Here is a 24,900-nt window from a genome sequence, read left to right as displayed (position 1 = left end):
TGCAGCGCAGCAAGGTCTGCGCGGTTTCTGCCGCCAATCTGCCGTCAAATCGCTACAAGCTCTGCGCGGTTTTTGCTACAAATCTGCAGCAATTATCCGCCAACAAGCTCTGCCGCATATTTGGCGGCAATTTGGTAGCAAGATTTGATATAACAGATCCAGTATCAAATTTGTTATCTATTTGCCATCAAAAGTTGATAGCAAGCTCTGCTTGAAATCTGTTCGCGCAGGTTTGGCTATCTGGAGTAAGAATTGACTAATTGAGATTGAGTATTCATAAAAATGGCGACTTTACGATTCGACGATTCTCAACATGATTGGTCAATTCTTACGTTACGTCTTACGATTAAGTCTGATCTACAATAGATGGAGTAAGGAGTAGGAGTAAGAGTAAGAAATAAGCAGTAATCAAATTGACCAATTCCATTCTCACGTTTCAAAAATAATCGATTGTGATTGGTCTGTTACTGGTTTGGTTTACTTACTGCTTAGGCCCGATCTACAATAGATGGAGTAAGGAGCAGGAGTAGGAGTAAAACGAAATGAAAATAATTTATTCACTTACTTCCTCCAGCTCCTTACTTCAGCTCTTACTATTTAATTTAGGCTTACTCCATGTGATGTAGACGGGCAAACTTTATTGTAGATCCCCAAGCAACAGCAAGTCGACTGTCGGCCAAAAAGCTAGCAAAAGAAGTCTAAAGCCGACTGCAAAACCTGACTGATTGCCGGCTGCTAGTCGATTAACAGTCGACAAATGTTCTGATAGTTGCAGTCTATTAGGAAGCCATTGCAGCCGACTAAAAGCCGACTCTTTCTTTTGCCAGCTTTCTGCCGACTTTAAATCCCAACAGAAAGCCGGTCGTTTCTTGGCTTTCCGCCGACTGTAAGTCGACTTTCAGCCAGTTTTCAGTCACCTTTCCGCTAGCTTCATTTTTTACAGTTTATTCATAAAATATTAACATTTTTAAAAACTGGAGCAATATATTTTCATTATATTTTAAATATATCACTATTATACACAGTTTATGCAGGATTCACATCGCTAATGGCTCCTGCATACAGGACGCGATAATGCTTGCCGCGTGGCGGAAGTCCGCGCGACAGCCAATCAATATGTTGTTTTCCCGTAAGAGCTAGAAGGTTATTATGGAAAGCAGCATATTGATTGACTGTCGCGCAAACTTCCGCCGCGCGGCAAACATTACCGCGTCCTGTGTGCAGGAGCCATAAGTCCAGGGCTCGTTGTTTCCCTGTAGACAGAATGATAAAAAGTTAGAATCTCAGTAAAGAGAAAGCGAATTAAAGTATTAGTCAATTGCGTATGAGAATATAGACATATAGGTGAAAGATTACGAATTGGAGCGCCGCATGGTGGCGCCAGCAGCCGGGAGCGGTAGCGCCCTTCGACTATCGATTACGCGAGCAACCGATATCGATAGTATCGTGGAGAGCGCGCGCAAGTTCGATAGCACAAAGGGCGCAGGATCGGAAACGAGACCGATTCGGGAAACATCGAGAAGCTTCTAGAGATCCAGAAGAAGAAGCTAAAAACCGATTCGAGACGAGAGAAACACACTCTCACGGGCGCGGGGAAAACGAGAAGTCGATTGAGAGAGTCGTCGAAAAGTCGATTAAGAGTCGGAAGAGTCGTTAGATAATAGGCGGTATTTCGGTACGAAGTCATAGTATAAGTCGCGAGAAACGCTTTATATATTTGTAGAACAGAATAAACGCTTGGTGATTTGTCCAGAGACATTGGAATTATCTCTTTATTAATGTTCTCAGAAAGTCCTTAGTCCGGCAGTTCGAATCGTTGAAGGTCGTCGGGACGGTTAGGGATATTTACTACGAAGAGAGGAAATCGGGTAGAAATTTAAGAAAGAGAATTAGTTCTGTTTAAACCGAAGGAATTTATCTTTCATAGGATAATCGCGAGTGTTAGTGCATTAAAAAGTAATACCCTAAGTCCGATAGGTAGATTGTTGTATGAAAATTCTGAGTTCTGTACGGTAAACAGGAGAAAGAATGTTTTCAGTGCAAGCAGAAGCACAATGTCATGTTGCCGGTGTTGTGCTGTGATTGGTCGAGGCGAATTGTACAAAGATTCTATGCCTGCTAATAACGGCATTTATTTATTTATCTACTAATTAATTGGCACGCGGTGCGCTAATTAGTGTTACCGATGTTAATTACTTTAAATTAATTAGGCGGAGGTAGCTGTTAATTAGACCTTAAAACTATTTGTTGGACGTATGACGGTTGTCGCTGGCACGTCACATGTTAAAGTCTAAATTTATGTTATAATAACGTTCGACTTTCACGCACACATGGTTTGTTCGCTAAAAACAGTAGTGAAAGTTTATGGTGCCAATGAGAAAACCCATGAGAGGCACATCAATGTTGCACTAATAGAAACAGCGGTGACATACAATGACATGCATGTTTTATAGATACTGGTTTTTTTTGTGCTGAAATAGGTATAATGTTGAAGTAGTTGGTATAAATCACAGTATTATTACATGTTAAGATGCGATTTCTGTGATAATAGTACGCAGAGACTTACCAGGTGTGTAGAGTCAGCAGTGAGTCTGCGACTACTGTCAGCGACCAATATATGGCAGTAGTTTTTCTCTCTCCTACATATCTCCGGGCCACTGCTGCACTGTGACTGCTTTATTTAGTTGCATGGATGCTTGTGACCGTCGCTGCCTTTTTCTGTGCAGCTGCAATAATACCTTTGCCTGTCACAGGGTCACAAACATACCTAATCTCCACAGCGGTGACTTGTCACTTTGACAGTTGCTGTCTGGGAGGTTATTATATTTTGTAGCGGTGCAGCAGGCTTCCAGTGTGTGTCCTTCCAGTTTCCTAGTAGTACTTGCAATTCAGAGCACTATTTGGTTAAATTTGTTAGTGAATAGGAAGAGTATTGACTATACGCTGCGTACTCACAGCCTAGCGGTGAGTTAAGTGACAGGAGCTGGAAGGAAATAAAATATACAACTAAAATACTGGAAGCAAGCTTAGAGATATATTTATTTATATCAAATAGAACTCAGTTAACAGAAAATTCTCCAAAATTTATTTGAGTGTGTTAGTGCGTGGCTGGCTTGGCAGAGGAGCCAGCAGGACCATATTACTGAGTCTCTGCCAAAGCTGTGCTCACTCAACTTATTATTAAATTGATAGAGAAGGAGGCGGAAAGATTACCAAGGGTGACGTGGTCGTGGATATCCTAAGGGCGACATCCGTCCTCAGTTCCTCTGTTGACTGAGCTCAGCGGAGATTCCTCAACCACTGACCGGTGCTTCTCCATTACTTTCCTCTTTCTGTGTGCAGCCGAGTCGGTAGGTGCGGACGTGGGAAGTGAAGCACACTCTCTTTCTCCTCGTGAGGTAGATCCGGAGCGGCAAACACCTGGTGGACGCTCTCCGGTGAAGCCACACACTGCACTGGAGGAGAGTGCCAGATCTTTGCCTAACCTCTCCGGCTCGGTTTTAGCACTACAAATAACAAATCACAGATTAATTTCTATTCACTGCGAGCGCGCGCGTTGCGTCGGGGACGACGGCAAGGGACGAACGCGCGACATAACCTCGTCGCGGCGACCCGAGTACGGCGACGTATAGCGGAGAATCGGGGCGAGCGCGGTCACCGTTCCAATATCGCGCCTCGTCGCTCGCGCGCGTCTTACTGCACTTTTCGAGTTTGACACTAATTTTCATTTATGACGAACGGTGGCCTGGAAATCGTGGTCATCCCGTACACCCGGTGCTCGAGCGTATTACGTGCCCGCGGTGCTGGGCAGGGTATCACTACGAACCGCAGAAGGGGAACAAGGGCTCATTTAACGACGGGCTGTACTTAGCTCGTCACCAAAAACGTTCCGCGGCAACGCGGCGAACTAGCAATGATGACGTCTGCCAAGACTTGCCTTGAAATAACCGGCTAATTTTCAACTTTTCATTGTCGACTATAAATTGACTGAGAAAAGCCGGCTATTAGCCGGCAAACCAAGAGTCGATTTTTAAGGTCCTCAAAATGATTGACTGTGAGCCAGTTTACAGTCGACTGTTGAAGTCAGCCAATACCAGACTTAAAATTGTGGACTAATTGCCGACTTTATACAGTCGACTGTAAGTTGACTGTATAAAACGGAAAAGCCGACTGTCGACGGGCAAATAGTCACACATGTTACTTGGGTCGGGTCTAAGCGAAATAAATTATTTCCATTTCGTCTTACTCCTATTCCTACTATTTGTATGTACTTGACCGAAAAAATAACTCCAGTTGGAAAACTATTCTTTTAAATCGTTTGTATTTCGTATGAAGAGTTTTGAAGTGTAATTGAAAAAATTTGTGAGTCATTCTATTACTTGTAATTAATTGTTTTTTTTTTGGACCATATATTTAGTCGGAAATAATGAGCGGAGGTAAATTAAACAAAAGTTCGGTATGGTATCGTTTGTATTTCGTATGAAGAGTTTTGAAGTGTAATTGAAAAAATTTGTGAGTCATTCTATTACTTATAATTAATTGTTTTTTTTTTGGACCATATATTTAGTCGGAAATAATGAGCGGAGGTAAATTAAACAAAAGTTCGGTATGGTATCGTTTGTATTTCGTATGAAGAGTTTTGAAGTGTAATTGAAAAAATTTGTGAGTCATTCTATTACTTATAATTAATTGTTTTTTTTTTGGACCATATATTTAGTCGGAAATAATGAGCGGAGGTAAATTAAACAAAAGTTCGGTATGGTATCGTTTGTATTTCGTATGAAAAGTTATAAAGTATCATTAAAAAGGTTTTTGAGTCATACAGATAATTTTAATTAAATATTAAAAAATCATGTATTTGGCCGAAATATCGATTTCAAGCGCTGCTGTGAAAGTACCGTCAGGCACGATCGGTGTACTATCTAGTACTTCAATATTCATGGTTCATTTTTGGGTAATTATGTATAATAAGGCCCTTTTCGAATTTTGATATTTTTTGCAGCTCTTTTGGTAAAAATATTTATTTTAACTTCAACATTGATAATCAATCGGGGGAATCCAAAAAATATGCAAGTTATATATTGTTTTAACTTTTTTTTTACTTTTTTCCACTTGTCAAACGTTGCCGTTTTCCCACAATTTAAACAAGTAACTGATCTTTTAATCACATTATGTAACTGCAATATCGAACGACTAGCGGGGGGCTACGCCCCCCGCAACCTCTCTCAAAACTAACCTAACCCAATCTATCGTCACATTAACCATCAGTCATTATTTATTAAAGTGTTCAACATTTTTTCTTAATAATTTTTTAATAAACAATAACTAACAACTAATGCGATGATAGGTTGGGTTAGGTTAGTTTTGAGTGTGCCCAGCGTGGGCTCAGGAACGCGGAGTCCTCACCACAGTGGTTGGCCAGGATCTCCGGCTCCCGAGCATCATACCAAAGATGCTCGAGAGCCGGGAAGCATGGGAGGCGGTAGCCTCCTTCTGTCGCGACGTCATGTCGCAGAAGGAGGCCGCCGAGCGCGTGAGGAGGGGAGAGGTGGGGGTCGCACCACCCCCCTCTCCCCCCTCTTCCCCTGCCCCGTCGGGGCGGGGGAGTGATGAGGAGGAGGAGGAAACCCCCCCACCTCGGGTACTGAGGCCGAGGAGGGGTAGGCGGCTGAGGGCCCACCAGCTCCCCCTGTACCAATTGGGGGGAGCTGGCGGGGCCAGATGAGGGTAAGCAGGGCGGTGTTCGCCTTCGGGAGGTTCTGAGGAGTAACCACTCCCCCACTCTCGGGGGCGGCACCGTCCGGCAAAAAGAGGAGGACTAAAAGGCCCTAACTCGTGTCCCGGCATAAGCCCGGACACGTAGGCGGGCGCGATCAGCGCGCCTGCCCGGGCCGCTCAGTACCAGGGGCGGCCCACTGGCGGACTCCCCCCCTCGGGGGGTGGTAACGGTCAGCCGCACACTGGGCAGACCTAACCTCCCCTCGAGGGTTAGGGACAGGGGAGGTGGTCGGGAGCGGGCGGGTAATCCCGCTCTCGGCCCATCCCAACCTCCCGACTCGGAGGGAGGGGCTGCGAGGAGGAAGGTGTCCCCTCCTCGTAGCCAAATAGGAATACAAGCGCCGGCCGACTAGGCCGGCGCGGGAAGAAGCGCGCGAGCGCGAAGGCGCCGAGGGCCCCCTGAAGAATACTAGAAAGTGTACCGGGGGGCCCTCGAATTATGGCGCACGTGTTGGACATCCCCAGGGGTTTTAGTGGGTATACCTCCCCCATTTTCTAGGGGAGGGAGTCCCACATACCCCCGGAGGCTTACCCGAGCCTCCGGGGGATGCGTAACGCATTTCCCCTGGGTTATAAAAAAAAAAAAAAAAAAAAAAGTTAGTTTTGAGTGGGAATGCGGTGGGCACAGCCCCCCGCTAGTCGTTCGATATTGCAGTTACATAATGAGCGCATTCAGTAGAAAAAGCGCTCAGTGAGCAATCAACGATTATTGGTTCTTGCTATTAGATCCCTAAATCTAGACCAATTACATTGACAAATTACTCAACTGTTGTGCAACTGTTGAGTCTGCTGAATGCAGCCAATGTGATTAAAAGATCAGTAACTTGTTTAAATTGTGGGAAAACAGCAACGTTCGACAAGTGAAAAAAAATAAAAAAAAGTTAAAACAATATATAACTTGCATATTTTTTGAACTCCCCCGATTGATTATCAATATTGGAGTCAAAATAAATATTTTTACCAAAAGAGCTGCAAAAAGATATCAAAATTCGAAAAAGACCTTATTGTACATAATACCCGAAAAAGAACCAGGAATATTGAAATACTAGATAGTACACCGTTCGTGCCTGACGGTACTTCCACACAGCGCTTGAGATCGATATTTCGGCCAAATACATGATTTTTTTATATTTAATTAAAATTATCTGGATGACTCACAAACCTCTTTAATGATACTTCATAACTCTTCATACGAAATATAAACGATACCATACCGAACCTTTGTTTAATTTATCTCCAGTCATTATTTCCGGCTAAATACATGGTCCAAAAAAGAACAATTAATTACAAGTAATAAAATGACTCACAAATCTTTTCAATTGCACTTCAAAACTCTTCATAAGAAATACAAACGATTTAAAAGAATAGTTTTCCAACCGGAGTTTTTTTCCGGTCAAGTACATACGAATACTCCTACTCCTTATGACTTCTGCACATAGGACGCCGTAATGTTTGCCGCGCGGCGGAAGTTCGCGCGACAGCCAATCAATATGCTGCTTTCCGTAATAACCTTCTAGCTCTTACGGAAAAACAACATATTGATTGGCTGTCGTGCGGACTTCCGCCACGCGACAAACATTACTGCGTCCTGTGTGCAGGAGTCATTATTCCATCTATTGTAGATCGGACCTTATTTCTTACTCCTACTCCTACTTCTTACTTCATCTATTGTAGATCGGGCCTTAAGGTCCGTCTACAATGGGATTGGAAGTAGGCAGTAAAACGTAAGTAGTAAACAAATTGACTAATTATAGTCGATTATTCTTGTAATAATCGTCTGTAATTGGTCAACTCGCTTACTGCTTTTGTCTCAGTTACTGCCAATCCCATTGTAGACAGATCTCTAGGGCCTCCACAGACAAATTTCCGTAGCCGTAACGTAAGATATACCGTAAGAATTGACCAATCACGTTGAGAATTGTCTAAGCGTAAGGTCGCCATGTGATGAATATTCGATTGAAATAGGTCAATTCTTACGGTACGCTTACGTTACTGGATGCTTTCCAATTGCTTAACACATCTTGACACACACGTACACAAAATCAGTTTATTGGTCACATATTATCTAAAATATCTTGTAAGATAATATGCAACCAATAAACTGATTTTGTGTAACACAGTGTACGCAACTGGAAAGCACCCACTGTTATGTCAATTTATGTGTGAAGGCCCTTAGGGCCTCCACACAAATTTCCGTAGCCGTAACGTAAGACGTACCGTAAGAACTGACCAATTACGATTGAGTATTCATAAAAATGGCGACCTTACGATTAGACAATTCTCAACGTGATTGGTCAATTCTTACGATATGTCTTAAGCGTCTTCTACAATGGCAGTAGGAGTAGTAGTAAGAAATAAGCAGTAAGTAAATAGACCAATCACAATCGATTATTTTTGAAACGTGAGAATGGAATTGGTCAATTTGCTTACTGCTTATTTCTTACTACTACTCCTACTGCCATTGTAGAAGACGCTTTATGTTACTGTTATGTCAAGTGCTGTGTGGAGGCCCTAATGGCTTCTGCACACAGGACGCGGTAATACTTGCCGCGCGGGGGAAGTTTGCGCGACAGCCAATCAATATGCTGCTTTCCGTAGTAACCTTCTAGCTCTTACGGAAAAACAACATATTGATTGGCTGTCGCGCGGACTTCCGCCGCGCGACAAGCATTACCGCGTCCTGTGTGCAGAAGCCACAAGGGCACACAGAAAAACTTAAGCAGTAAGATGTAAGCAGTAAGCAAATTGACCAATCACAGTCGTTGATTCTTCTTACGGTCCAAGAATCAACGACTGTGATTGGCTGATTCGCTTACTGCTTACCTCTTACTGCTTAAGTTTTTCTATGTGCCACCAGCTTAACTGTTACGAAAAGTGTGTGTGGCCAGCTTAACCGTAAGACGTAACGTAAAATTAACCAATTACGATCGAGTATTCATAAAAATGGCGACCTTACGATTCGACGATTCTCAACATGATTGGTCAATTCTTATGTTACGTCTTACGGTTACTGTTAGTCCCAATCTACAATAGATGTAATAAGCTTTAAGCTTTAAGAAATAGACCAATCATAATCGAATTATAGAAGAATAATTAATCATGATTGGTTAATTCTTACGATTTAAAGCTTACTATTGTAGATCGGGACTTATGGAAAGTGTGTGTGGCCAGCTTTAAGCTGTATCAGCCTTATGGTAGATTCACACCGCGTCTGATGTCCGACGTATGACGTCCGATATCCAATAAGAGAATAGCTTTCCAATGGAAAATTGAATTCTCTAATAGAAAGCTGTTCTCTTATTGGATATCGAGCGTTGTACATCGGATATTGGACGCGGTATGATCCTGCATTAGGCTGATATTACATGTGTCGTACGACAAGCTTTTCGGATACGTTTATTAGTTGGCGAATAAAGTATTTCTAAGTTCTCTGTTCGTCAACCAATGAACGTATCCAAAAATCTTGTACGACACATGTAATATCAGCCTTAAACAGGGTTTCCTGCTTGACAGTCAATGGCTGTTTACGATAATTCGAGTTGGATTAAGTACGAGTTAGTTTCACTAGGGCCGAGAAATATGATAGGCACAAGCATCTAGTATTTTCAAGATTTATGACAACTCAATGCTGTCCGATAAATCGAGTAGAGTAGAGTAGAGTTAGGGTAGTATAGCGGATAGTATATGTATAAGAATTAACAGTATCAGATAACATAGTTTCGTAAAATATGTAACAATAATATTACAAAACAATTATTTATTATATTTTAGAAAAATTAGAAGCACTAAATTAAATTATGAAAATGATATTAATTTAATGTATTTGTGAAATATTCAATAATAATAGGTTAGAATAATTGTTTTCTACTTTTGGATATTTCACAAATACATGATACCTTTTCATAATTTAATTTAGTGCTTCTAATTTTTCTAAAATGCAACAACTCATTGTTTAGTAATATTATTGTTATATATTTTACGAAACTATGTTACCTGATACTGTTAATTTTTATACATATACTATCCACTATGTTACCCTAACTCTACTCTACTCTACTCTACTCGATTTATCGGACAGCATTGAGTTGTCATGAATCATGAAAATACTAGATGCTTGTGACTATCATATTTTTCAGCCCTAGTGAAACTAATTCGTACTAACTCCAACTCGAATTATCGTAAACACCCACTATGGGCTGCGTTCCGAAATTCACTGCCAATGCTGAAATTCTATAGTATACGTGATATAAATTATAGATTTTCAGTACTGGCAGTGAATTTCGGAACGCAGCCAAGATAGAGTGAGAAAACACTAGGAGCAAATCAACTTTCTCACTCTGTTTTAAACTGCCAACTTCCGGCTTTTGCGGACAGGGGCCCTATTCTCTAAATTTTTACGTAAACGTAAGTTTTACTGCGCAGATATTTTATAGTATGATTAAACCTGCGTAGTAAAACTTACGTATATGCAAAAATTTAGAGAATAGGGACCCAGAATGCTTGGTCTATGTATATACGTCATTGTCGCGTATGTAGGAATATACAACTACGCACACAGAACGGTGTTTCGTACTGTCGCCGTATGAGACTTCCAAAGTCAAATTAGCACATTTGCTCTTGGCTCCTCCAAACCCAAAATATAAACAGGACTCCAAATTTCGAAAACACAAACTAGTGAGAGAGATGATGGGGAGTGCAGAAAGTATAAAATAAAACGCGACGAAACACTTCCTGTTTTAGCACGAATTCACGTAATCGGGAAAAAATACAGAAACAAACGGGTGAAAAACAGGTTTATCGACTGGTGCCGCCATCTAACAGTAAACAGTCGGTTGTTGGGCGAACGGCGCAGCGCGGTCTTCTCGAGGCGACGTAAACAGACAGGCGGTTTTTCCCGCCTATGGCTCACAAGGAGTTAATAATAAATGCTTCGTGCTAGAGCGCATAAGCTATCCGTAAGCTATCGAGGTTAGTCTTTACGGTAGTCTCTTGCGGGCGAGCATCATATCTCTCTTACATGACGAACAGCGCGCGGCGGGCCTCGTGGTGAACGCTCGCTCGCAACGCGCGACTCTAGTTCGCGACAGTTCGCCGTGAATCGCGCCTGAAATCGCGCGCGTCGCGCCGCGAGTCGAACGCCCATTTGAACCGTCAGACAACGGAGCGTCCCGCCGCCGCCGTCGTCATCGTCGTCGTCGTTGCACCGATATCATCGTCCTCGTCGGCGTTATTCCCTCATTATTGTCGATTGTCAATCGGAACGCGAGCATACCTCATGCGACCGAGCGCGTCGCATTCGCGTCCCGCACGCGCGCGCGTGTAGAGGACGCGTGCTCGTGCACTGCGAGTGTGGCGTGCATGCGTGCGTGCGCGCATACGTGCGTACGTGCGTGACGTTTTCCGTGGAGTTCGCGCACCGTTGGATTTATCCCTCGACGCTGTGAAATGCTGACGAGCTGGCGACATGTGTATGACGGCATAGTCAATGCGGGCTACGCGCGACTACGCACGGGTGAGTATTTCTCTTCTCTTCCTTTCACTTCTCTCGGCTTCTCCTGGTAGCGCGTCGCGCTGGGATTTGAGGTTAGGACGCGGGGTAACAAGTGCGTATTATGGGTCGAAGGGCGCCTCGCGTATAGGGACGCGTGTTCTGCGAGGTCGCCGATCGCTTACATGTAAATCAGTGACGGATCTCGAATCGTCCCGGCCCTAGGCTAACAGCGCACTCGTGCCGAACGAAAGGTTCTCCTTTGTGTCTTTGTTTTCTTTTCCGTTTTGTTTTCAAAACAGAGTCGAGACCCGTGAGAGAATTATAAGTTTACTTTAATTCTATAAACATAACTAAACTCGTTGTGTATATCTATCTGCTTCTGCAATGTGTACAGCATTCCAGCGCCTCATCCAAAAGTGAGTATATTTCAATTTGTCGCAGTTGCTTCTCTCTCTCTCTCTCTTTCTCCGAGAAATTCAAATGAAGCTTCTGTTAACGCGCGCGATATTATTTGTATTGTAGCTGCGATCGGAGGAAGAAGTAACTTAGAAAACGCTTTGCGCGTATTGTGCCAACAGCAACATTTCTAATTGTCGTAAGATTTTCTGCTCAACAAAACCTGTTCTTTTCCAATATGTTTGTTAAATAGTCGCCATCTTTCTCAGCATACTTTTGACACGCTGGACTGCTCAATGAATACCTTGGAAAAGGATGAGAGCCGCCATATGCCGTTCAACGAGTAATCAGTGCAGCGCAAAGCGCTGGTTATCCCTACGGGACGTAAACAATATTGTTATCGTTTCTTTCGACTGCCGCGCAGATTGTCATTGAATGTCTATAGAAATGCGTATAAACAGTGTAATCAAACCTTATTAATATTCATTAAGGGCGATATCCTTGACATTCTCGCGACATTTTCTGAAACGTTCACGCGTATCTAACATTATCGCGAATGAGTTTCGCATTATATATGTTCGGTGCGGGAAATGGTCGTTTGTAATAATTCAGTGGAAGGTATATTTACTTTTTTCCTCCTAGAGTTCTTTACCTCAGAAATACCTGCACATCCATATATCTCGTGGGTAACTTTATCATGTGTTAGCTGACTATACTTGCACAAGGTATCCTTAAGCTATCGCGGTCTACATTAGACGCAATCGCTTTTCTGAGATCTCGAGGAAATTAATCTCATGATTAAAACTAAAATTCGCGTTAGAGAGATGGAACGCGTGTCTGTTGAGAAAGAAAGAGAGATGGAGATTAGATGGAAACTATACTGATTTGACAAAGTCTTTCCTCTAATATATCGCACATGGATGACGCAATTAAAGGACACTCTCGTTAGTTACTCGTAACGTTCGGCTGAACAAACTGCACTCCGCGAAACTCTCTTGCGTAAATGAATACTTACTAGACAGCCAACTTCTTTATTTTTTTTTTTTTACAAAGACGTTCGACTCGTCTCGTTATAAGCGGCCAATGAATTTAACGATGAGTCTATCACGCGTTCATGTTAGAAACAAGGGCAAGCGTTGAGAAAGAGAGATACTTCATCAAGGTTGCGCGATCAGCCGAGATATTCCGTGCAATTTTACTGATATTCGCGGAATTTCCTTGCGCGTATCGCCCAAAGTATAACACCCAATGACAGTTGACTACTTGTTGCATAATGCATCGATCTCTATGACCTGACGCACTGGTTGCAGCGTCTTTGTGCGAGCTCATGGTGTCATACGTCGGCGTCATAGCGCTTCATTTCGATGCGATATTAGTACTTCTGCTTTCACCTGTACTGGATTGCGCAGGCATCGCGTTTCCATCGTCTTGCGAAAGTATCAAACAAGCTATCATTTTGCCGCTAACAAGGTGAAATAAAGTTTCCGCAACGTGCTTAGTTTCGATTAATTAACACGTTTTACACAGAAAAAATTCGATTATATTAACATGAAGTTCGGTTGTAACGAACGATCTGTTTCGATTGGAGCAAACGGGATTTCTAGTTATTAGAATCAAATTTGAGTTACAGAAACCACAGAAATTCCGTATCCAAAGCGAATTAGTTCGACCAAAGCGCGTTAATTCGTTCATTAAAACCAAACTTTTTGTTGATGCAAATAAATTTTTTTCTCTACGTATTAAATTATATTTGCAACTTAAAGAAGAATTGTCACGATTTTTATACTTTAGATAATATCTTTCGATTGTAAGATATCGTTGCTAAAATATCGTATGAAAAATATTGAATTAAATATGAGGTTGTATAATGCGTTTAACGAGCGCAAAGAGTAGTGAAATTTCACGCACGCGAGTGGTCTTTCCTCCACTTTGTAACGCTACCGATACAAGATGCCGATACTTTTTCCCTCGATATAGCAAGCCCAATATATAATAGCGTATCGATGAAGCCGATGCATCATTTCTTCCATTCAGAAGCCTTAACCCACGACCTTGAGGTAACTACACCCTGAATGATCGATAAAATAACGGCGGCCGCTTTAAATCCGGAACGCTATGCGCTGTTCACACGCCATACCGGCGTCGTATGTTAGGCGTGTATGTGCTTAGCGTGAAATTAATTCCCACGGGAAAATATCTCAGTTGTTTGCATTTTTTATAGTTGCTGAGATAGCCGCCGATTTAACGGCACGGAATACAAATTGGCCGAACAATTGACCTCCTGTTTCGCGACGAAGAGGATGTATCACGAGTGTTTCGAAAAAGGTGTCTCAAGTTGATCGCAGTGTGAATTTGTTTTATCTATCTGCAAAGCAACAAATATCCGCGAAATTAGCAATCGTACATTATCGTTATCTTCGCGAGAATCTTTTAATCACGTCTTGCTATTTACGAAATCTTATGTCACGCGAGATTACGGAATCCTAATCAACTGGTGCTTTCAAAGACTCGTATCTTTTCGCTGCCAAAGTTTATTTAGAGAATCTTCTCCATAGATCATCTTGTATTTTTTTCTTTTTTACATAATTATGTAAAACAGTGTAATTGATAAATGGACGTGGAAAAAAAAGTTTTTGCTGTCGCATATATGTGACGCTGGTCTCTGGTGAGAAATCGTTATGCCACACACATACATTCAGAAAATAGATTTGAAAAAAAAATTTTTTTCTGAGAATAAACTTTATATCTCATAAGTAAATTTTCAAGTATTTCTTTTCTTAATATAGCATTACTATGCCGAGAAAAAAATATTCAAGAAATAAAAAATATTCGCGGTAAGTATTAATAACATATTTATTTATACTAATATATAAAATATTGTTCGAATAAGAAAATATACATTTTTTTAAAACCTTAATTTTAATTCTAATTATTCTATTTAAATATTATTCTATTTAATCCGTAACAGGTACCATACCTTTTTAGTCAAGCTATATAATGAGGTCCGGCGAACCCCAATAAATTTTTGCCATTTTTAACATGATAATAAAAGATAAAAAGAAAAACGCTTTATAGTTCGAAAATAATATCTTACGAATATTATATTACATCTAGACATACATAATAACAGTCTCAGTTTTTCAGTAATCTAATAGAAAACGTTAACTGATTATAAAATGAACACAATGTGAACAGTGTTGAAATAAAATACACTGAAAGACAAATAATTGGAAAAAGAAAAAAATTTATGTTTTAATCTAAGTCTATAAATTATAAATTATATAAAAAATATAAACAAGTATTGTTAAATTAAATACAATATTAAAATCTTGGAGGGTTTTTAGATACAATTGTTACAGATAGTGCTTGCACATTTGGTGCATATTGGTTTATTGTATCTAACATATACTTCTTTGGACATCATATTTTTACTTCTAGGACATTTATTACATCTTAATCTGGATGGCAAAATAATTTTAGATCTTTCAGTTTCTTCAATTTTTAAAATAGATGAAATTATTAAAATAAATGAAATTATTAAACGCAATGGATTATGAATATATTGAGTTGTAAGACGTCTCTTAAGTTCAGGCTCTATTAACTGAAAGGCAAGAGCTTTTATTTTTTTGCGTGAAGAATGAGTCATATTGAGCTGAAGATTAAGAAAATTATTTTCATAAAAATAACGATATAATGAGATCACTCGACGTGAAGCAAATGCATATAATTCACAGCTATTTACAAATAACTCGATGATCTTTTCTTCTGTCACACTGAAAACTGTTACTCGAAAGGTACTGAAGATATTAGCACCATACAGTGGATAGTTTAGGAATTATTACAAAAATAAAATTAGTTGGAATCCCTGGCATTGTACTTGTTACGGGTTAAATTTAAATTCTTTTTAAATTTAAATTTAATATTATTCTATTTAAATTTAAATTCTATTTAAATTTAAATTTAAATAAATATGTTATTAGCACCAATCGAATGAATGTTTTGTATCTTTTAGACATTTTTTATTCTGTCAGTGTGATGTGAAGGTGTTAACTTGTTTCAGACCAGATCTGTAAATCGCGACAATTTCCAACGCGAAGCAGAATTCTATTCACAATTTGCTATACCGCGCGTAAGACGAGTAACATTTGAAGATTTATCAGCTTTGGAAATTAAGGAAGAAGAATATGATGCTTTGTAATACTTAACTGCCTTTGTTTCATCGCGTTTGCTTTCAAATCAGATTATACGATATATCTAGGATTATGTCCGACCTTCTCTTTCCTTCCTTTCTTTATATCGTGTTTTGATTCTAACGCTTCATAATTTCCATTTTCATTTTAATCCGTTTTTTCTCTCTCGCTTTACTATACTCTAATTAAAAAACTTTCCATGTATGTACGTCAACGTTCGTGACGATTAAATGAAGTATCGCGTGAATTAATTAGCACACCTCGTCCTCCTATCTACGGTGTATTTTTAATACTGAGATCACAGGAACGCGCGCGGGTGGGGCCTTTTCCCTTGCGTGTGAGCTAAACACCGGCCAACTTTTCATTTCGTACGTTCCAATTTCGTTGGGTTATTTTCGTGAAGAATGGGAGCGGCCGTTATGACATGTCCTCCTCGTTTCACGAATTCGCGCCAATGTCACAGCTATCCGTGCCCTCGGCAACCTGCGGCAAAGAGCATTAACATCATTCTCAAGTCGCGCAAATCATCACGAAATTCACGTTGACGAAGCGACGTGCCATTTGTTCTCCGATTAAGTTCTCCGCTGACATGTCTCGCTCCAAATATTTTTGGCAACAATCGCGCTAGAAAAGGAAGAGAAATAAAGAGAGAGATTCCCCAGCCTATCCATTATACGGGGGAGAAGAATTTTTCGCAAACAAATGGCTGCATTTAACATTTTATCAAGTATACCCCTTATAGAAATATCATACTAAGAATCATTGATAATTACTTATTATCCAGTATTTTTAATTCTGAAAATAAGTAATTATCAATAATCCTTAGTATGATATTTCTATAAGGGACGTCACTTTTAGATACGCGAGATCTATCGAAAATATTCGACAAAGCGCACGACGTAACGTTCTGCGTTTGCATCACTTTTTCGAGAATAGCCGCTTTTGATAGCTATCGGATAAGGCGTATCCTGATGCCAACAATCGGTTTTCATTAACCGACGGCGGTGGCGAGATAGTCGAGCAGATAAACGCGATGTACGGCGGCCGGACAGCGGACCGATTGTGTGCGCGAACTTTGTAGAATCGCGAGAGGTGCGGCCGGCGTGTGCCGCATCGCACCGCACCATACTTGACCCAAATTTCCAATAATAAAGGCTTCCTCGCCGCGGGTATCACCAGAATCACGTGGTGTGTTAGAAAAATCGCGGCCGTCGTCGCTGACGTGCACGCACGGATTTCGCCGGTGACGAATTACGTGCCACGACGCGTCACGCGAACTCGTTCGAGACGTTCAATTTAGATTCGGCGACGAGGACCCGCTTGTGAAATAATGCGCGCGGGTGAAGACGTGTTGCACGAAGACGGAGGCTTACATAATTGCACACAGCGCCGCGGGTTTCGCAAGCAGCTGTATTTGTTGTCGTTGCGGTACGAACTTGCATATTGACCCCGGACGAGTCCCCCGGCGTCACTTCCCGCTGCGCGTGGCGCGACGAAAGCGCCTTGTGCCTTCGATTTTTCCACTCCTCGCGCTGGTAAACATCGAGGGCATCAAAGAGCACATGCAATTTTCACTCCGAATTTCGCGAGCGCAACATCAACGTAGACACGTCGATGTGTTTGGCGAATTTTTCAGGCGACTCTTTTAGCACGAATCCAAAGAAGGTTTTTGCGCTAAATGTACCGGGAAGATATTGTAGTGAAAATTACAATATTTCTTTGTAATCCTAGATACACAGAATCACATGACTGGAATTACTGTATATATTTAAAAAGTTGAAAAAAACGCACGTTTGGCTTCTTATTACGAAATTATTGTAGTTACTTAAATGCTCTTTGCATCAGGTAAATCGTCCAATTTATTATTTGTAGTAATTCATACTATAGCCTACTATAATTTTGGTCCAACAATAGTTCAACTTTGCAAAATTATTTACTATGATATTTTCTCCATGCACAATATTAGAATTTTAATAAAAAGTAGATAAAAAGACTTTGTTTTTTTTTAATATTAGAAACAATAACAGTCAGCAGTAAAGTGGGTAAGGTTAATGAAATAATCGTACAGTGCAATATAATTGCAATTACTGTTAATACAGCAATTTACAACGCAGAATCGGCGATTGCCGATCTCCGAGTGATAATCGTCCGTGTAATGATTATACTCATTCGTTTGCCGGATGCCTCGCACTAGACTAATTTCGTTCTCTCGGCCCCGCCGACATCTGCTAATGGCAAAGGTTATGCGGCCTCATTTCGAGGAAGGGTGTGGCATCACGTGCGGACTATCGATAGATTCGAGCGTCATTATCAATCGCAAACACGTGCACGTCCACGCCGCGCACCTTCCCGTGAGGAGTGTAATCAATGTTCGTACGCTGAGAGGGGAAGGGGAGAGGAGTGGTACATCTGATGGGCCGCGCCTTTCTGTCGTCGTTCGGCTGGAAAGAGGATTTTGTTTGATCCCGGGTGACGCGCTCGCAGAATATTTACCGTGTTCACAACGAAAACACGAAAACTGTTGTACCGTAAAAACGACAGGACAACACGCGAAATTCTGTCAAAAGTCGAACGTCGTTCGATGTTTGATGTTTAGCACGCGACGACAGTCGCCGTTGGATCGACTCGTATTGACGACTGCACACGGAGAAATATTATTCTACTCTTCTGAGATTACTCAATTTATTTTCCTTCTTTTGGAAAATATCTTCAACAAAAAATATTTCCTCGACAATAATCTTGAAATATATTCATCAAGAATTTTAGAGAAGCTCATTATCATGTACTCCAAAGAAGAAATTGTTTTCTTTACAAGACACAAAACTTTATATTTATGAAACTTTACCGAAGAAAAAGATGGCTCGACTCGTAAATAGCAAACAAACTGAATTTTTATCTTAATTTTTTTATTTAATATTGATTAAAGAATGCTGAACTCGTTAGGATTCATTTTGAATAAATTTGACGCTTGCGATGAAGGCTCGTGATAGATTTGCGAATATATAAACTTGCTTAAGTAAGAAAGAAAATGCGTATGCATTTTTTCTGTGTGTATATAAGAGAAAGAGAGGACGAGAGAGAGAAAGCGAGAGGACATTGCTCGATCCTAAGAATCACTTCGCATTACAAGTCGTGTTTTCCGTGCCGTGCTAATTACACCGGCTTATTAGCGCCACGTCGACGCCACGACGGAATTACCGGAGTGGTAATAGGCTGGCTCGATAGGTCGCTCGCGTATAGACAACCGTGCTCTCGTTTTACACGCGACCGGTCTTGCTGCGAAAAGACACTCCTGGGGACTGACATTTTCAAGCGGTCGTCACGGAGTGTAATGTCCTTTCGGAAGAGACATGTCTTAACGATCCGCTCGAGAAAGGGCGAATTATTTTACAATATAAACGGCGGCGCACGAGGGATGAAATAATGACGCAAACCCGTGTCTCGCGGCGGCTTCATTATCAACTCGATAAAATTCAATTATTCAACGCAACTGGCGCTCGATCCTGGCGATCTACGATGACCTTACCCGGATAAAGGAGCATATTGTCGATATTATTGATCATTTTGCACTCTTGTGGCGCTTTGTTTCGTTGCAACCAACCTACTAATTTGCCTTATAGCAGTTGCGTTATTGATGACGCGAACGTGGGCTTTCGTCACCGCAGAAATTGTCGCAGACTCTTAGGAACACATAAATAATTCGCCTTTATATTCTATTATTACCTTCGCGTTACACTCTGACGTAACGACGACAACGACGATGACGACGACATCATAAGTAATTGAGACGACTGTGCAATTTATTAACGAAGATTTTCGAAGGGGGGAGATCGCGTTCGAAGGCGTAGCGTCAACGGTACGAAACGATGAAGGAGCGCGGATGCGTAAGTGACAGTCGAGGAAACGATTGGCTATTTATGAAATATTTCCGCACAGTCTTATTTATTGAAAGATGCGGAATTACGACTAGCGCGCAAAAGGTTAATAGAATCGTACGATTCGACAATCAATGGAATCTCTCGAGCTTATCAGATTGGGGGTTCACGGCGACCGGTCGATACTTCTATCAGACAGGCGTCACCGGAATCGCACATTCAATCACGGCGACAGAAATAATTAAGAACGGTAAACTGGACTCCGTTTCGAAATCAATCTTCTTCGGTGAACTCGTAATTACTTTATGTAGACATTACGCCGTCGCACACTCTCTAGAGCACCCTTCGCACTTTAACTCCGAATAAATAAAGAGTATCAATCTTCTTCAATGATATTAAATGATCTCGCGTTGTCAACGGCGACGTCCAGGCGAGGAATTGTTGTCGGATACGCGACACGGCGGTTGCGCGAAATTTCCGTCCTGCAATGTAATTTCGTGCACGATGTTTTTTTTTTTAATCCTCTGGGAAATATACAATGCTCAAGTTTCTAGAATTGAAAAAAATGTTTTGTATGATATAAAAGAAAATAAATCAAAGCCAATATGAGTCAAAATATAGAAGAATAGCATGAGGCAAATAATAACGAACTATTCAGAGAGAAATGAAGCATAAAATAGGATCGTTTTAATCTTTTAATTTGAATCATCTTCAACGAAAGAGAATACCCTGAGATATCATTAACAATTGGTCCTAGTTATGTAAAAATGATCCAATCCACATGAAATACGTTTCGAGAAGAATGAAATTGAAAATTTTGATATACAATTTAAAAAGTATAGGTAGCACTGAGGTTTTTTGCAATCGTTTAGAAATCGTTCAAGCATGGTCAATTTTCTTCAAGGCTATCCATCGGCAAGCCTTCAAAAAATGAGCAAACGAAGATAAGCAATTAGTAGAAAGTAAAAACATTTTAAATTAATTTTAGGCGCTTATAAGACTTTTTGTGCAGAAAGACACATGGATCTTTCATTGATAACTCAAAAATCAATTTTGTGGGTTGGATCATTCTTGTGTAACTATGATCAATTGAGACAATATAATCATACGATAGATAGCCGAATAGAAAATATTCACACGGTAAACTTGCAATGAAACACTGTACAGTGAAATAGTATCACGAGAGCTGCTGAGGTCCGTTTCATATTTGACCCTCTTCATCCGGAGTCGCGTGTATATTTTCCTCTTCTCTCACCGTCACACCCGCCGTAAAGTCGAAAGGGCACGGCGAAAGATATCACCCTAATACCACTCAGTTAGTCATCCCAATCGAAGGCCTACCTGTCGAAGGCACACGCGTTCACGGACAGTCGCGACAGTCTCGATACAACCGTACGAAAGGACAGGCCGGAGAGCCGTGGTCGCCGCGCCATAGAAATCTTGATCTTATCAGGTCGAAACCTCGTGTCTTGCGCTATCGATCGTTTCGCTCGCTCGTATCGGCCGTGGTCGGCCGCTGTCACGTCGAATTTCTACAGTGGCTCCCGGTCTCTCCGCGAGAAAAAGGCGCTCCGGACTGATCGGCGACGTTCCGGTGATTAGAAACGCCCGGATATTGTGCACGACGTCGCGCTGCGTTGCGTTATTGTTGTCGCTGTTAGCGTAAATAGGCGAGCATAATTTCGACGCCCGCGACGACAGCGGAGAAATCCACGGTAACAATCGAATCGACGCGGCTGGCGCGTTCGCGAGTGCAGTTTTGTTCGCGACGCCGAGCTGTGCGTGCTAATGCGGCTCGTCCGCTCGTTTTTTCACTCGCGTACATGAATTTTCTTCCGATCGCGATTGCCGTGCGCAACGCCGTCTTAAACGTGTCACGGTTGACCCGCGATTTGTTTTCCCTTCGTCCGTCGCGTGCGCGATCGTTTTAGTGCTGCATGAACTTAAATAGATCATTACAGTTGACCTCTTTGAAAATCACATTGTTTCCGCGCTGTTGCTCAAGATGAACACTCTAGTTGGCCCTCGGCACTTTGCGCTGAGAACATTATTTCTGTATTTGGGGTTAAAAAATATTTGGTGTATACACGCGATTTGGTTGACATTACCATGCGTCAAGTACACGTATTATTGAGAAAGCAAAACGCATAAACAAACACAATTGTTTAGTCACAATTACCAAACATTTGGTTAATGCCGTTTCAACCGAATTACCGGCTCAGTGTAATCAAATTTTCATTTCCACAATATTTGTTCAGTGCGCCCCAATATTTCACTAACTCAGTCGTATAACGTTTTGGAAGAGATTAGAGGTTAAACAACGGACATAGAATTTCTTTATCAACTCTCAATTCGCGCAATATTCAAACACTAATCTCTGCTCTTCATTTCAGTGCATTTCAGTTTTTACTTTTTACCTTCCTTCTTGATACTTTCTTGTTCACTTGGTACCTTGGAACTTTTGCCGTCTGAAGTATCAAAGTTTGAAAGGAAGAATTTAATGATCTCTTCAAGAAAAGGCAGGCTCGACAAAGTTGCTTCCTTCCGACTGTGCAAGGGTCAAAGTTGAACAACCCTTCGGCGAAAGTGGAGACTCTGGACCACTCTCGCGTCTGACCACTTCCTAACTTTTACTACTGAACGCGAGAATCGTCTTCGTTAGTAGGTGTGCATCTACTCGCACAAAAGATCTTCCATATTCACGTGCTTCCGCGAAAAGGGAGATAAAATCGTTGCGAACTTTATCTTCCATTTTCCTATTTTTTTATCGACTTGAGATTTGATTCGACGATGATTAGCGCGAATACTCGTGCGTATCTTGTGCGTGCGCACGTTGCGAAGTACGTGCTGCGTCTAATCAGATAGTGTCTACGACATCGTTCGGTTCGCGCTTAATTGCTCTGGCAAGCGTTCCGAGCGATGAATTATTTGCGAAGTCGTCAGTCGCGGATCAACGATAAGACAAGGCAATAAGACCGACGTGCCAAGACGAGGAACCAATTGAGACTTCAAGACGGGTCGCAAAAGTCAGCCTCGGATCACGCGTTTAATAGTAGTGAGTAATCCCTTTCGCTCAGTACAGTAAAATCGTAGAGCAGTCGTAGAGAATGGTCTATTATCTTATATATCTCTCTGCCTCTCTGCCGGCAATAGATAAAATAATCCCTCATTATCCTGTATCATTTAGTAGTGCAGAAAATAGACACCGCGAATTCACGTAACCGTGAAGCAGGTAACATTCACCAGGTGTAATCCGCGACAAGGTCTCGGTGCGCTCGCTTTACAGTGGAAAACACGCTCAGCCAGAGCGTCGAAATAAAACTCAAATTTGTCAGATAATAACGATTCGATATTCATCCTTTTAGTCGACTCAGTGGCGCGCAAAAAAGTCGTGATGATCGAATAATGCACGAGTTATCTCGCAATCGAACTTGTCATATATTTGCCGGATGAGTTTATCGTGATTCAACCTCCTCGCGACGACGAAGTAAATTACACGCGAGATCTTCACCCGCGATTTGATTCGCCCGTTAATTCGGTCCTTTACCTTCAATAACTCCATACACGTATGACTTTTCCGTCACATACATGCACACATGGTGTTGGCGCAACGAAGGTCGGAAGTCAAATTTCCATCTCAGCGATTTTCCATCGGCGATTTTCAGTAAACATTGAGGTAAAAAACTTTATTCTCCGCGCGTTATCCTATTAGATACGAATGACAAGCTCGATGTAACTGCGATATTTTTACTGCCATGCTTTCACACGCGCGTTCATTTACCATCCATCGATGCACGTCCGATCGAACTGCTACTGCAGCACTACATTAAATGTAGTGCTGTTAATTTCAATTATCCGAGTCCTTCGGGTGAACAATGAGAGAAAAATGTTTGGTATTCGTATTTATAATTTTTTTATTAAATTCTAACATAATATTATTAGCATATTACTAACATTAATATAATCAATATTATTAATATTTGTAATAATAATCTTATATGTTAATAATACTATCTATTTTAGTTACTTATAGTATAATATAATATCTATAGTAGTTAGTATGATAATTTAAGTAGTAAATAACTAGTAGTTAAATGATAACTTATAATGTTAGAAATAATAATCTTATATGCAAATTACTATTATCGCTTTACTACAAAAAATATGGTTGGAGCAAAAAATAATTATAATTAGACCACTTCTTTTTCTTGATGTATTACCCGCATATACGTCTTTAGAATTTTACCCGAATATATTAACTGAAAAGTTTCACGTCTGCTCGAACCGTAAAAAGGCCATTTTATTTCGCGTTTGTACGCCCTCTGCACATGAGCAACTTGTAGCTAAAGTTAATTTAATGAATATATAAAATAATTTGATATTTTCAGGTTATTGACAATAACGAGTAATGAACGAATGCATACTTGTAACTATTTATTCTCTGGTTGCCTGGGTAATATTTATGAGTGTGGGTAGCCAGGTAGTAACCATGTATAGAGATACCCGAGTTATGACAGCACGAATTAAATGCAGAGCGTGATCGTACGCGTAAGACGCACGTGCGTGGCGTACACACGACCAGTCTTCCTACTATTCCTGCGTCATTTTCCAGTTTGCGCACGTAATCGAAATATATCGCGTCGCGGAAAAACGAGGTCTTACATAATAGCCGCATCGCCGGTGTACACCGTTGCGAAGATTCCTTATCGTCGTTACGAGAAAATACGCAGCGACTGCGGAAATGTGCGGGCGAGGTCGATCCTGCGCTCGTTATTGCCGTGAAGCATAAATATACTCGCGATTATTTTCCGTTGTAAGAACAGGTCGTTTTCTTTGCGGACTCATTAACGAGACGTGGTCATCCAGTTGTCTTTACTCATTCGTCCTCGATGACGCACACCTCGTGCCAATTGAGTGATTTCGTCTACTCGAAGAGATCGAATATACTAGGTATTTGCAAATATTCGTCAAATCATCAATTATTTCACTGGCTCGAACGATGAGTTATTTTATGAACGCGGAATCAGAGAATTAGCTGGAAAGTAGCAGAAAGTGGTGAGTAACAATGACAAACACTTTGCATGAACACGGCATGTACACGGAGAGAATACATTATATATATATATATATATATATATATATATATATATATATATATATATATATATAT

At 41.1% G+C, this 24,900-nt stretch overlaps 1 protein-coding gene and 1 long non-coding RNA gene across 7 annotated transcripts in view; one reads left to right on the top strand and one right to left on the bottom strand.

Annotated features, from left to right (window-relative positions):
• Positions 1–2,114: 2,114 nt before the first annotated feature.
• Positions 2,115–3,897, bottom strand: LOC116840882. 2 transcript variants are annotated; one of them, XR_004377435.1, is made up of 4 exons: positions 3,599–3,897; positions 3,214–3,506; positions 2,567–2,983; positions 2,115–2,471 (listed from the first exon to the last, which is right to left on the bottom strand). It is a non-coding gene; the product is annotated as an uncharacterized LOC116840882 (long non-coding RNA). The 2 variants fall into 2 exon arrangements; XR_004377434.1 differs by having other exon boundaries at positions 3,214–3,897.
• A 6,849-nt stretch (positions 3,898–10,746) lies between these two features.
• The window catches only part of LOC116840854 (probable phospholipid-transporting ATPase IA), a 38,013-nt gene continuing 23,859 nt past the window's right edge, over positions 10,747–24,900 (top strand). For 4 of the 5 annotated variants that reach the window (XM_032808126.1, XM_032808125.1, XM_032808129.1 and 1 more), the window contains exon 1: positions 10,747–11,290. In XM_032808126.1, the coding sequence (XP_032664017.1) occupies positions 11,264–11,290 (27 nt within the window). In that variant the 5' untranslated portion in view covers positions 10,747–11,263. Of the gene's footprint in view, positions 11,291–21,480; positions 21,954–22,123; positions 22,786–24,900 lie in introns of those variants that run through there. The other variant, XM_032808130.1, reaches the window with a different exon arrangement.

This window comes from Odontomachus brunneus, unplaced genomic scaffold (assembly GCF_010583005.1).
Source record: "Odontomachus brunneus isolate Ranch 3 - 2012 unplaced genomic scaffold, Obru_v1 Obru_scaffold_012, whole genome shotgun sequence".
In the NCBI taxonomy this organism is placed as follows: domain Eukaryota; kingdom Metazoa; phylum Arthropoda; class Insecta; order Hymenoptera; family Formicidae; genus Odontomachus; species Odontomachus brunneus.
This window is presented reverse-complemented; position numbering and strand designations above follow the sequence as displayed.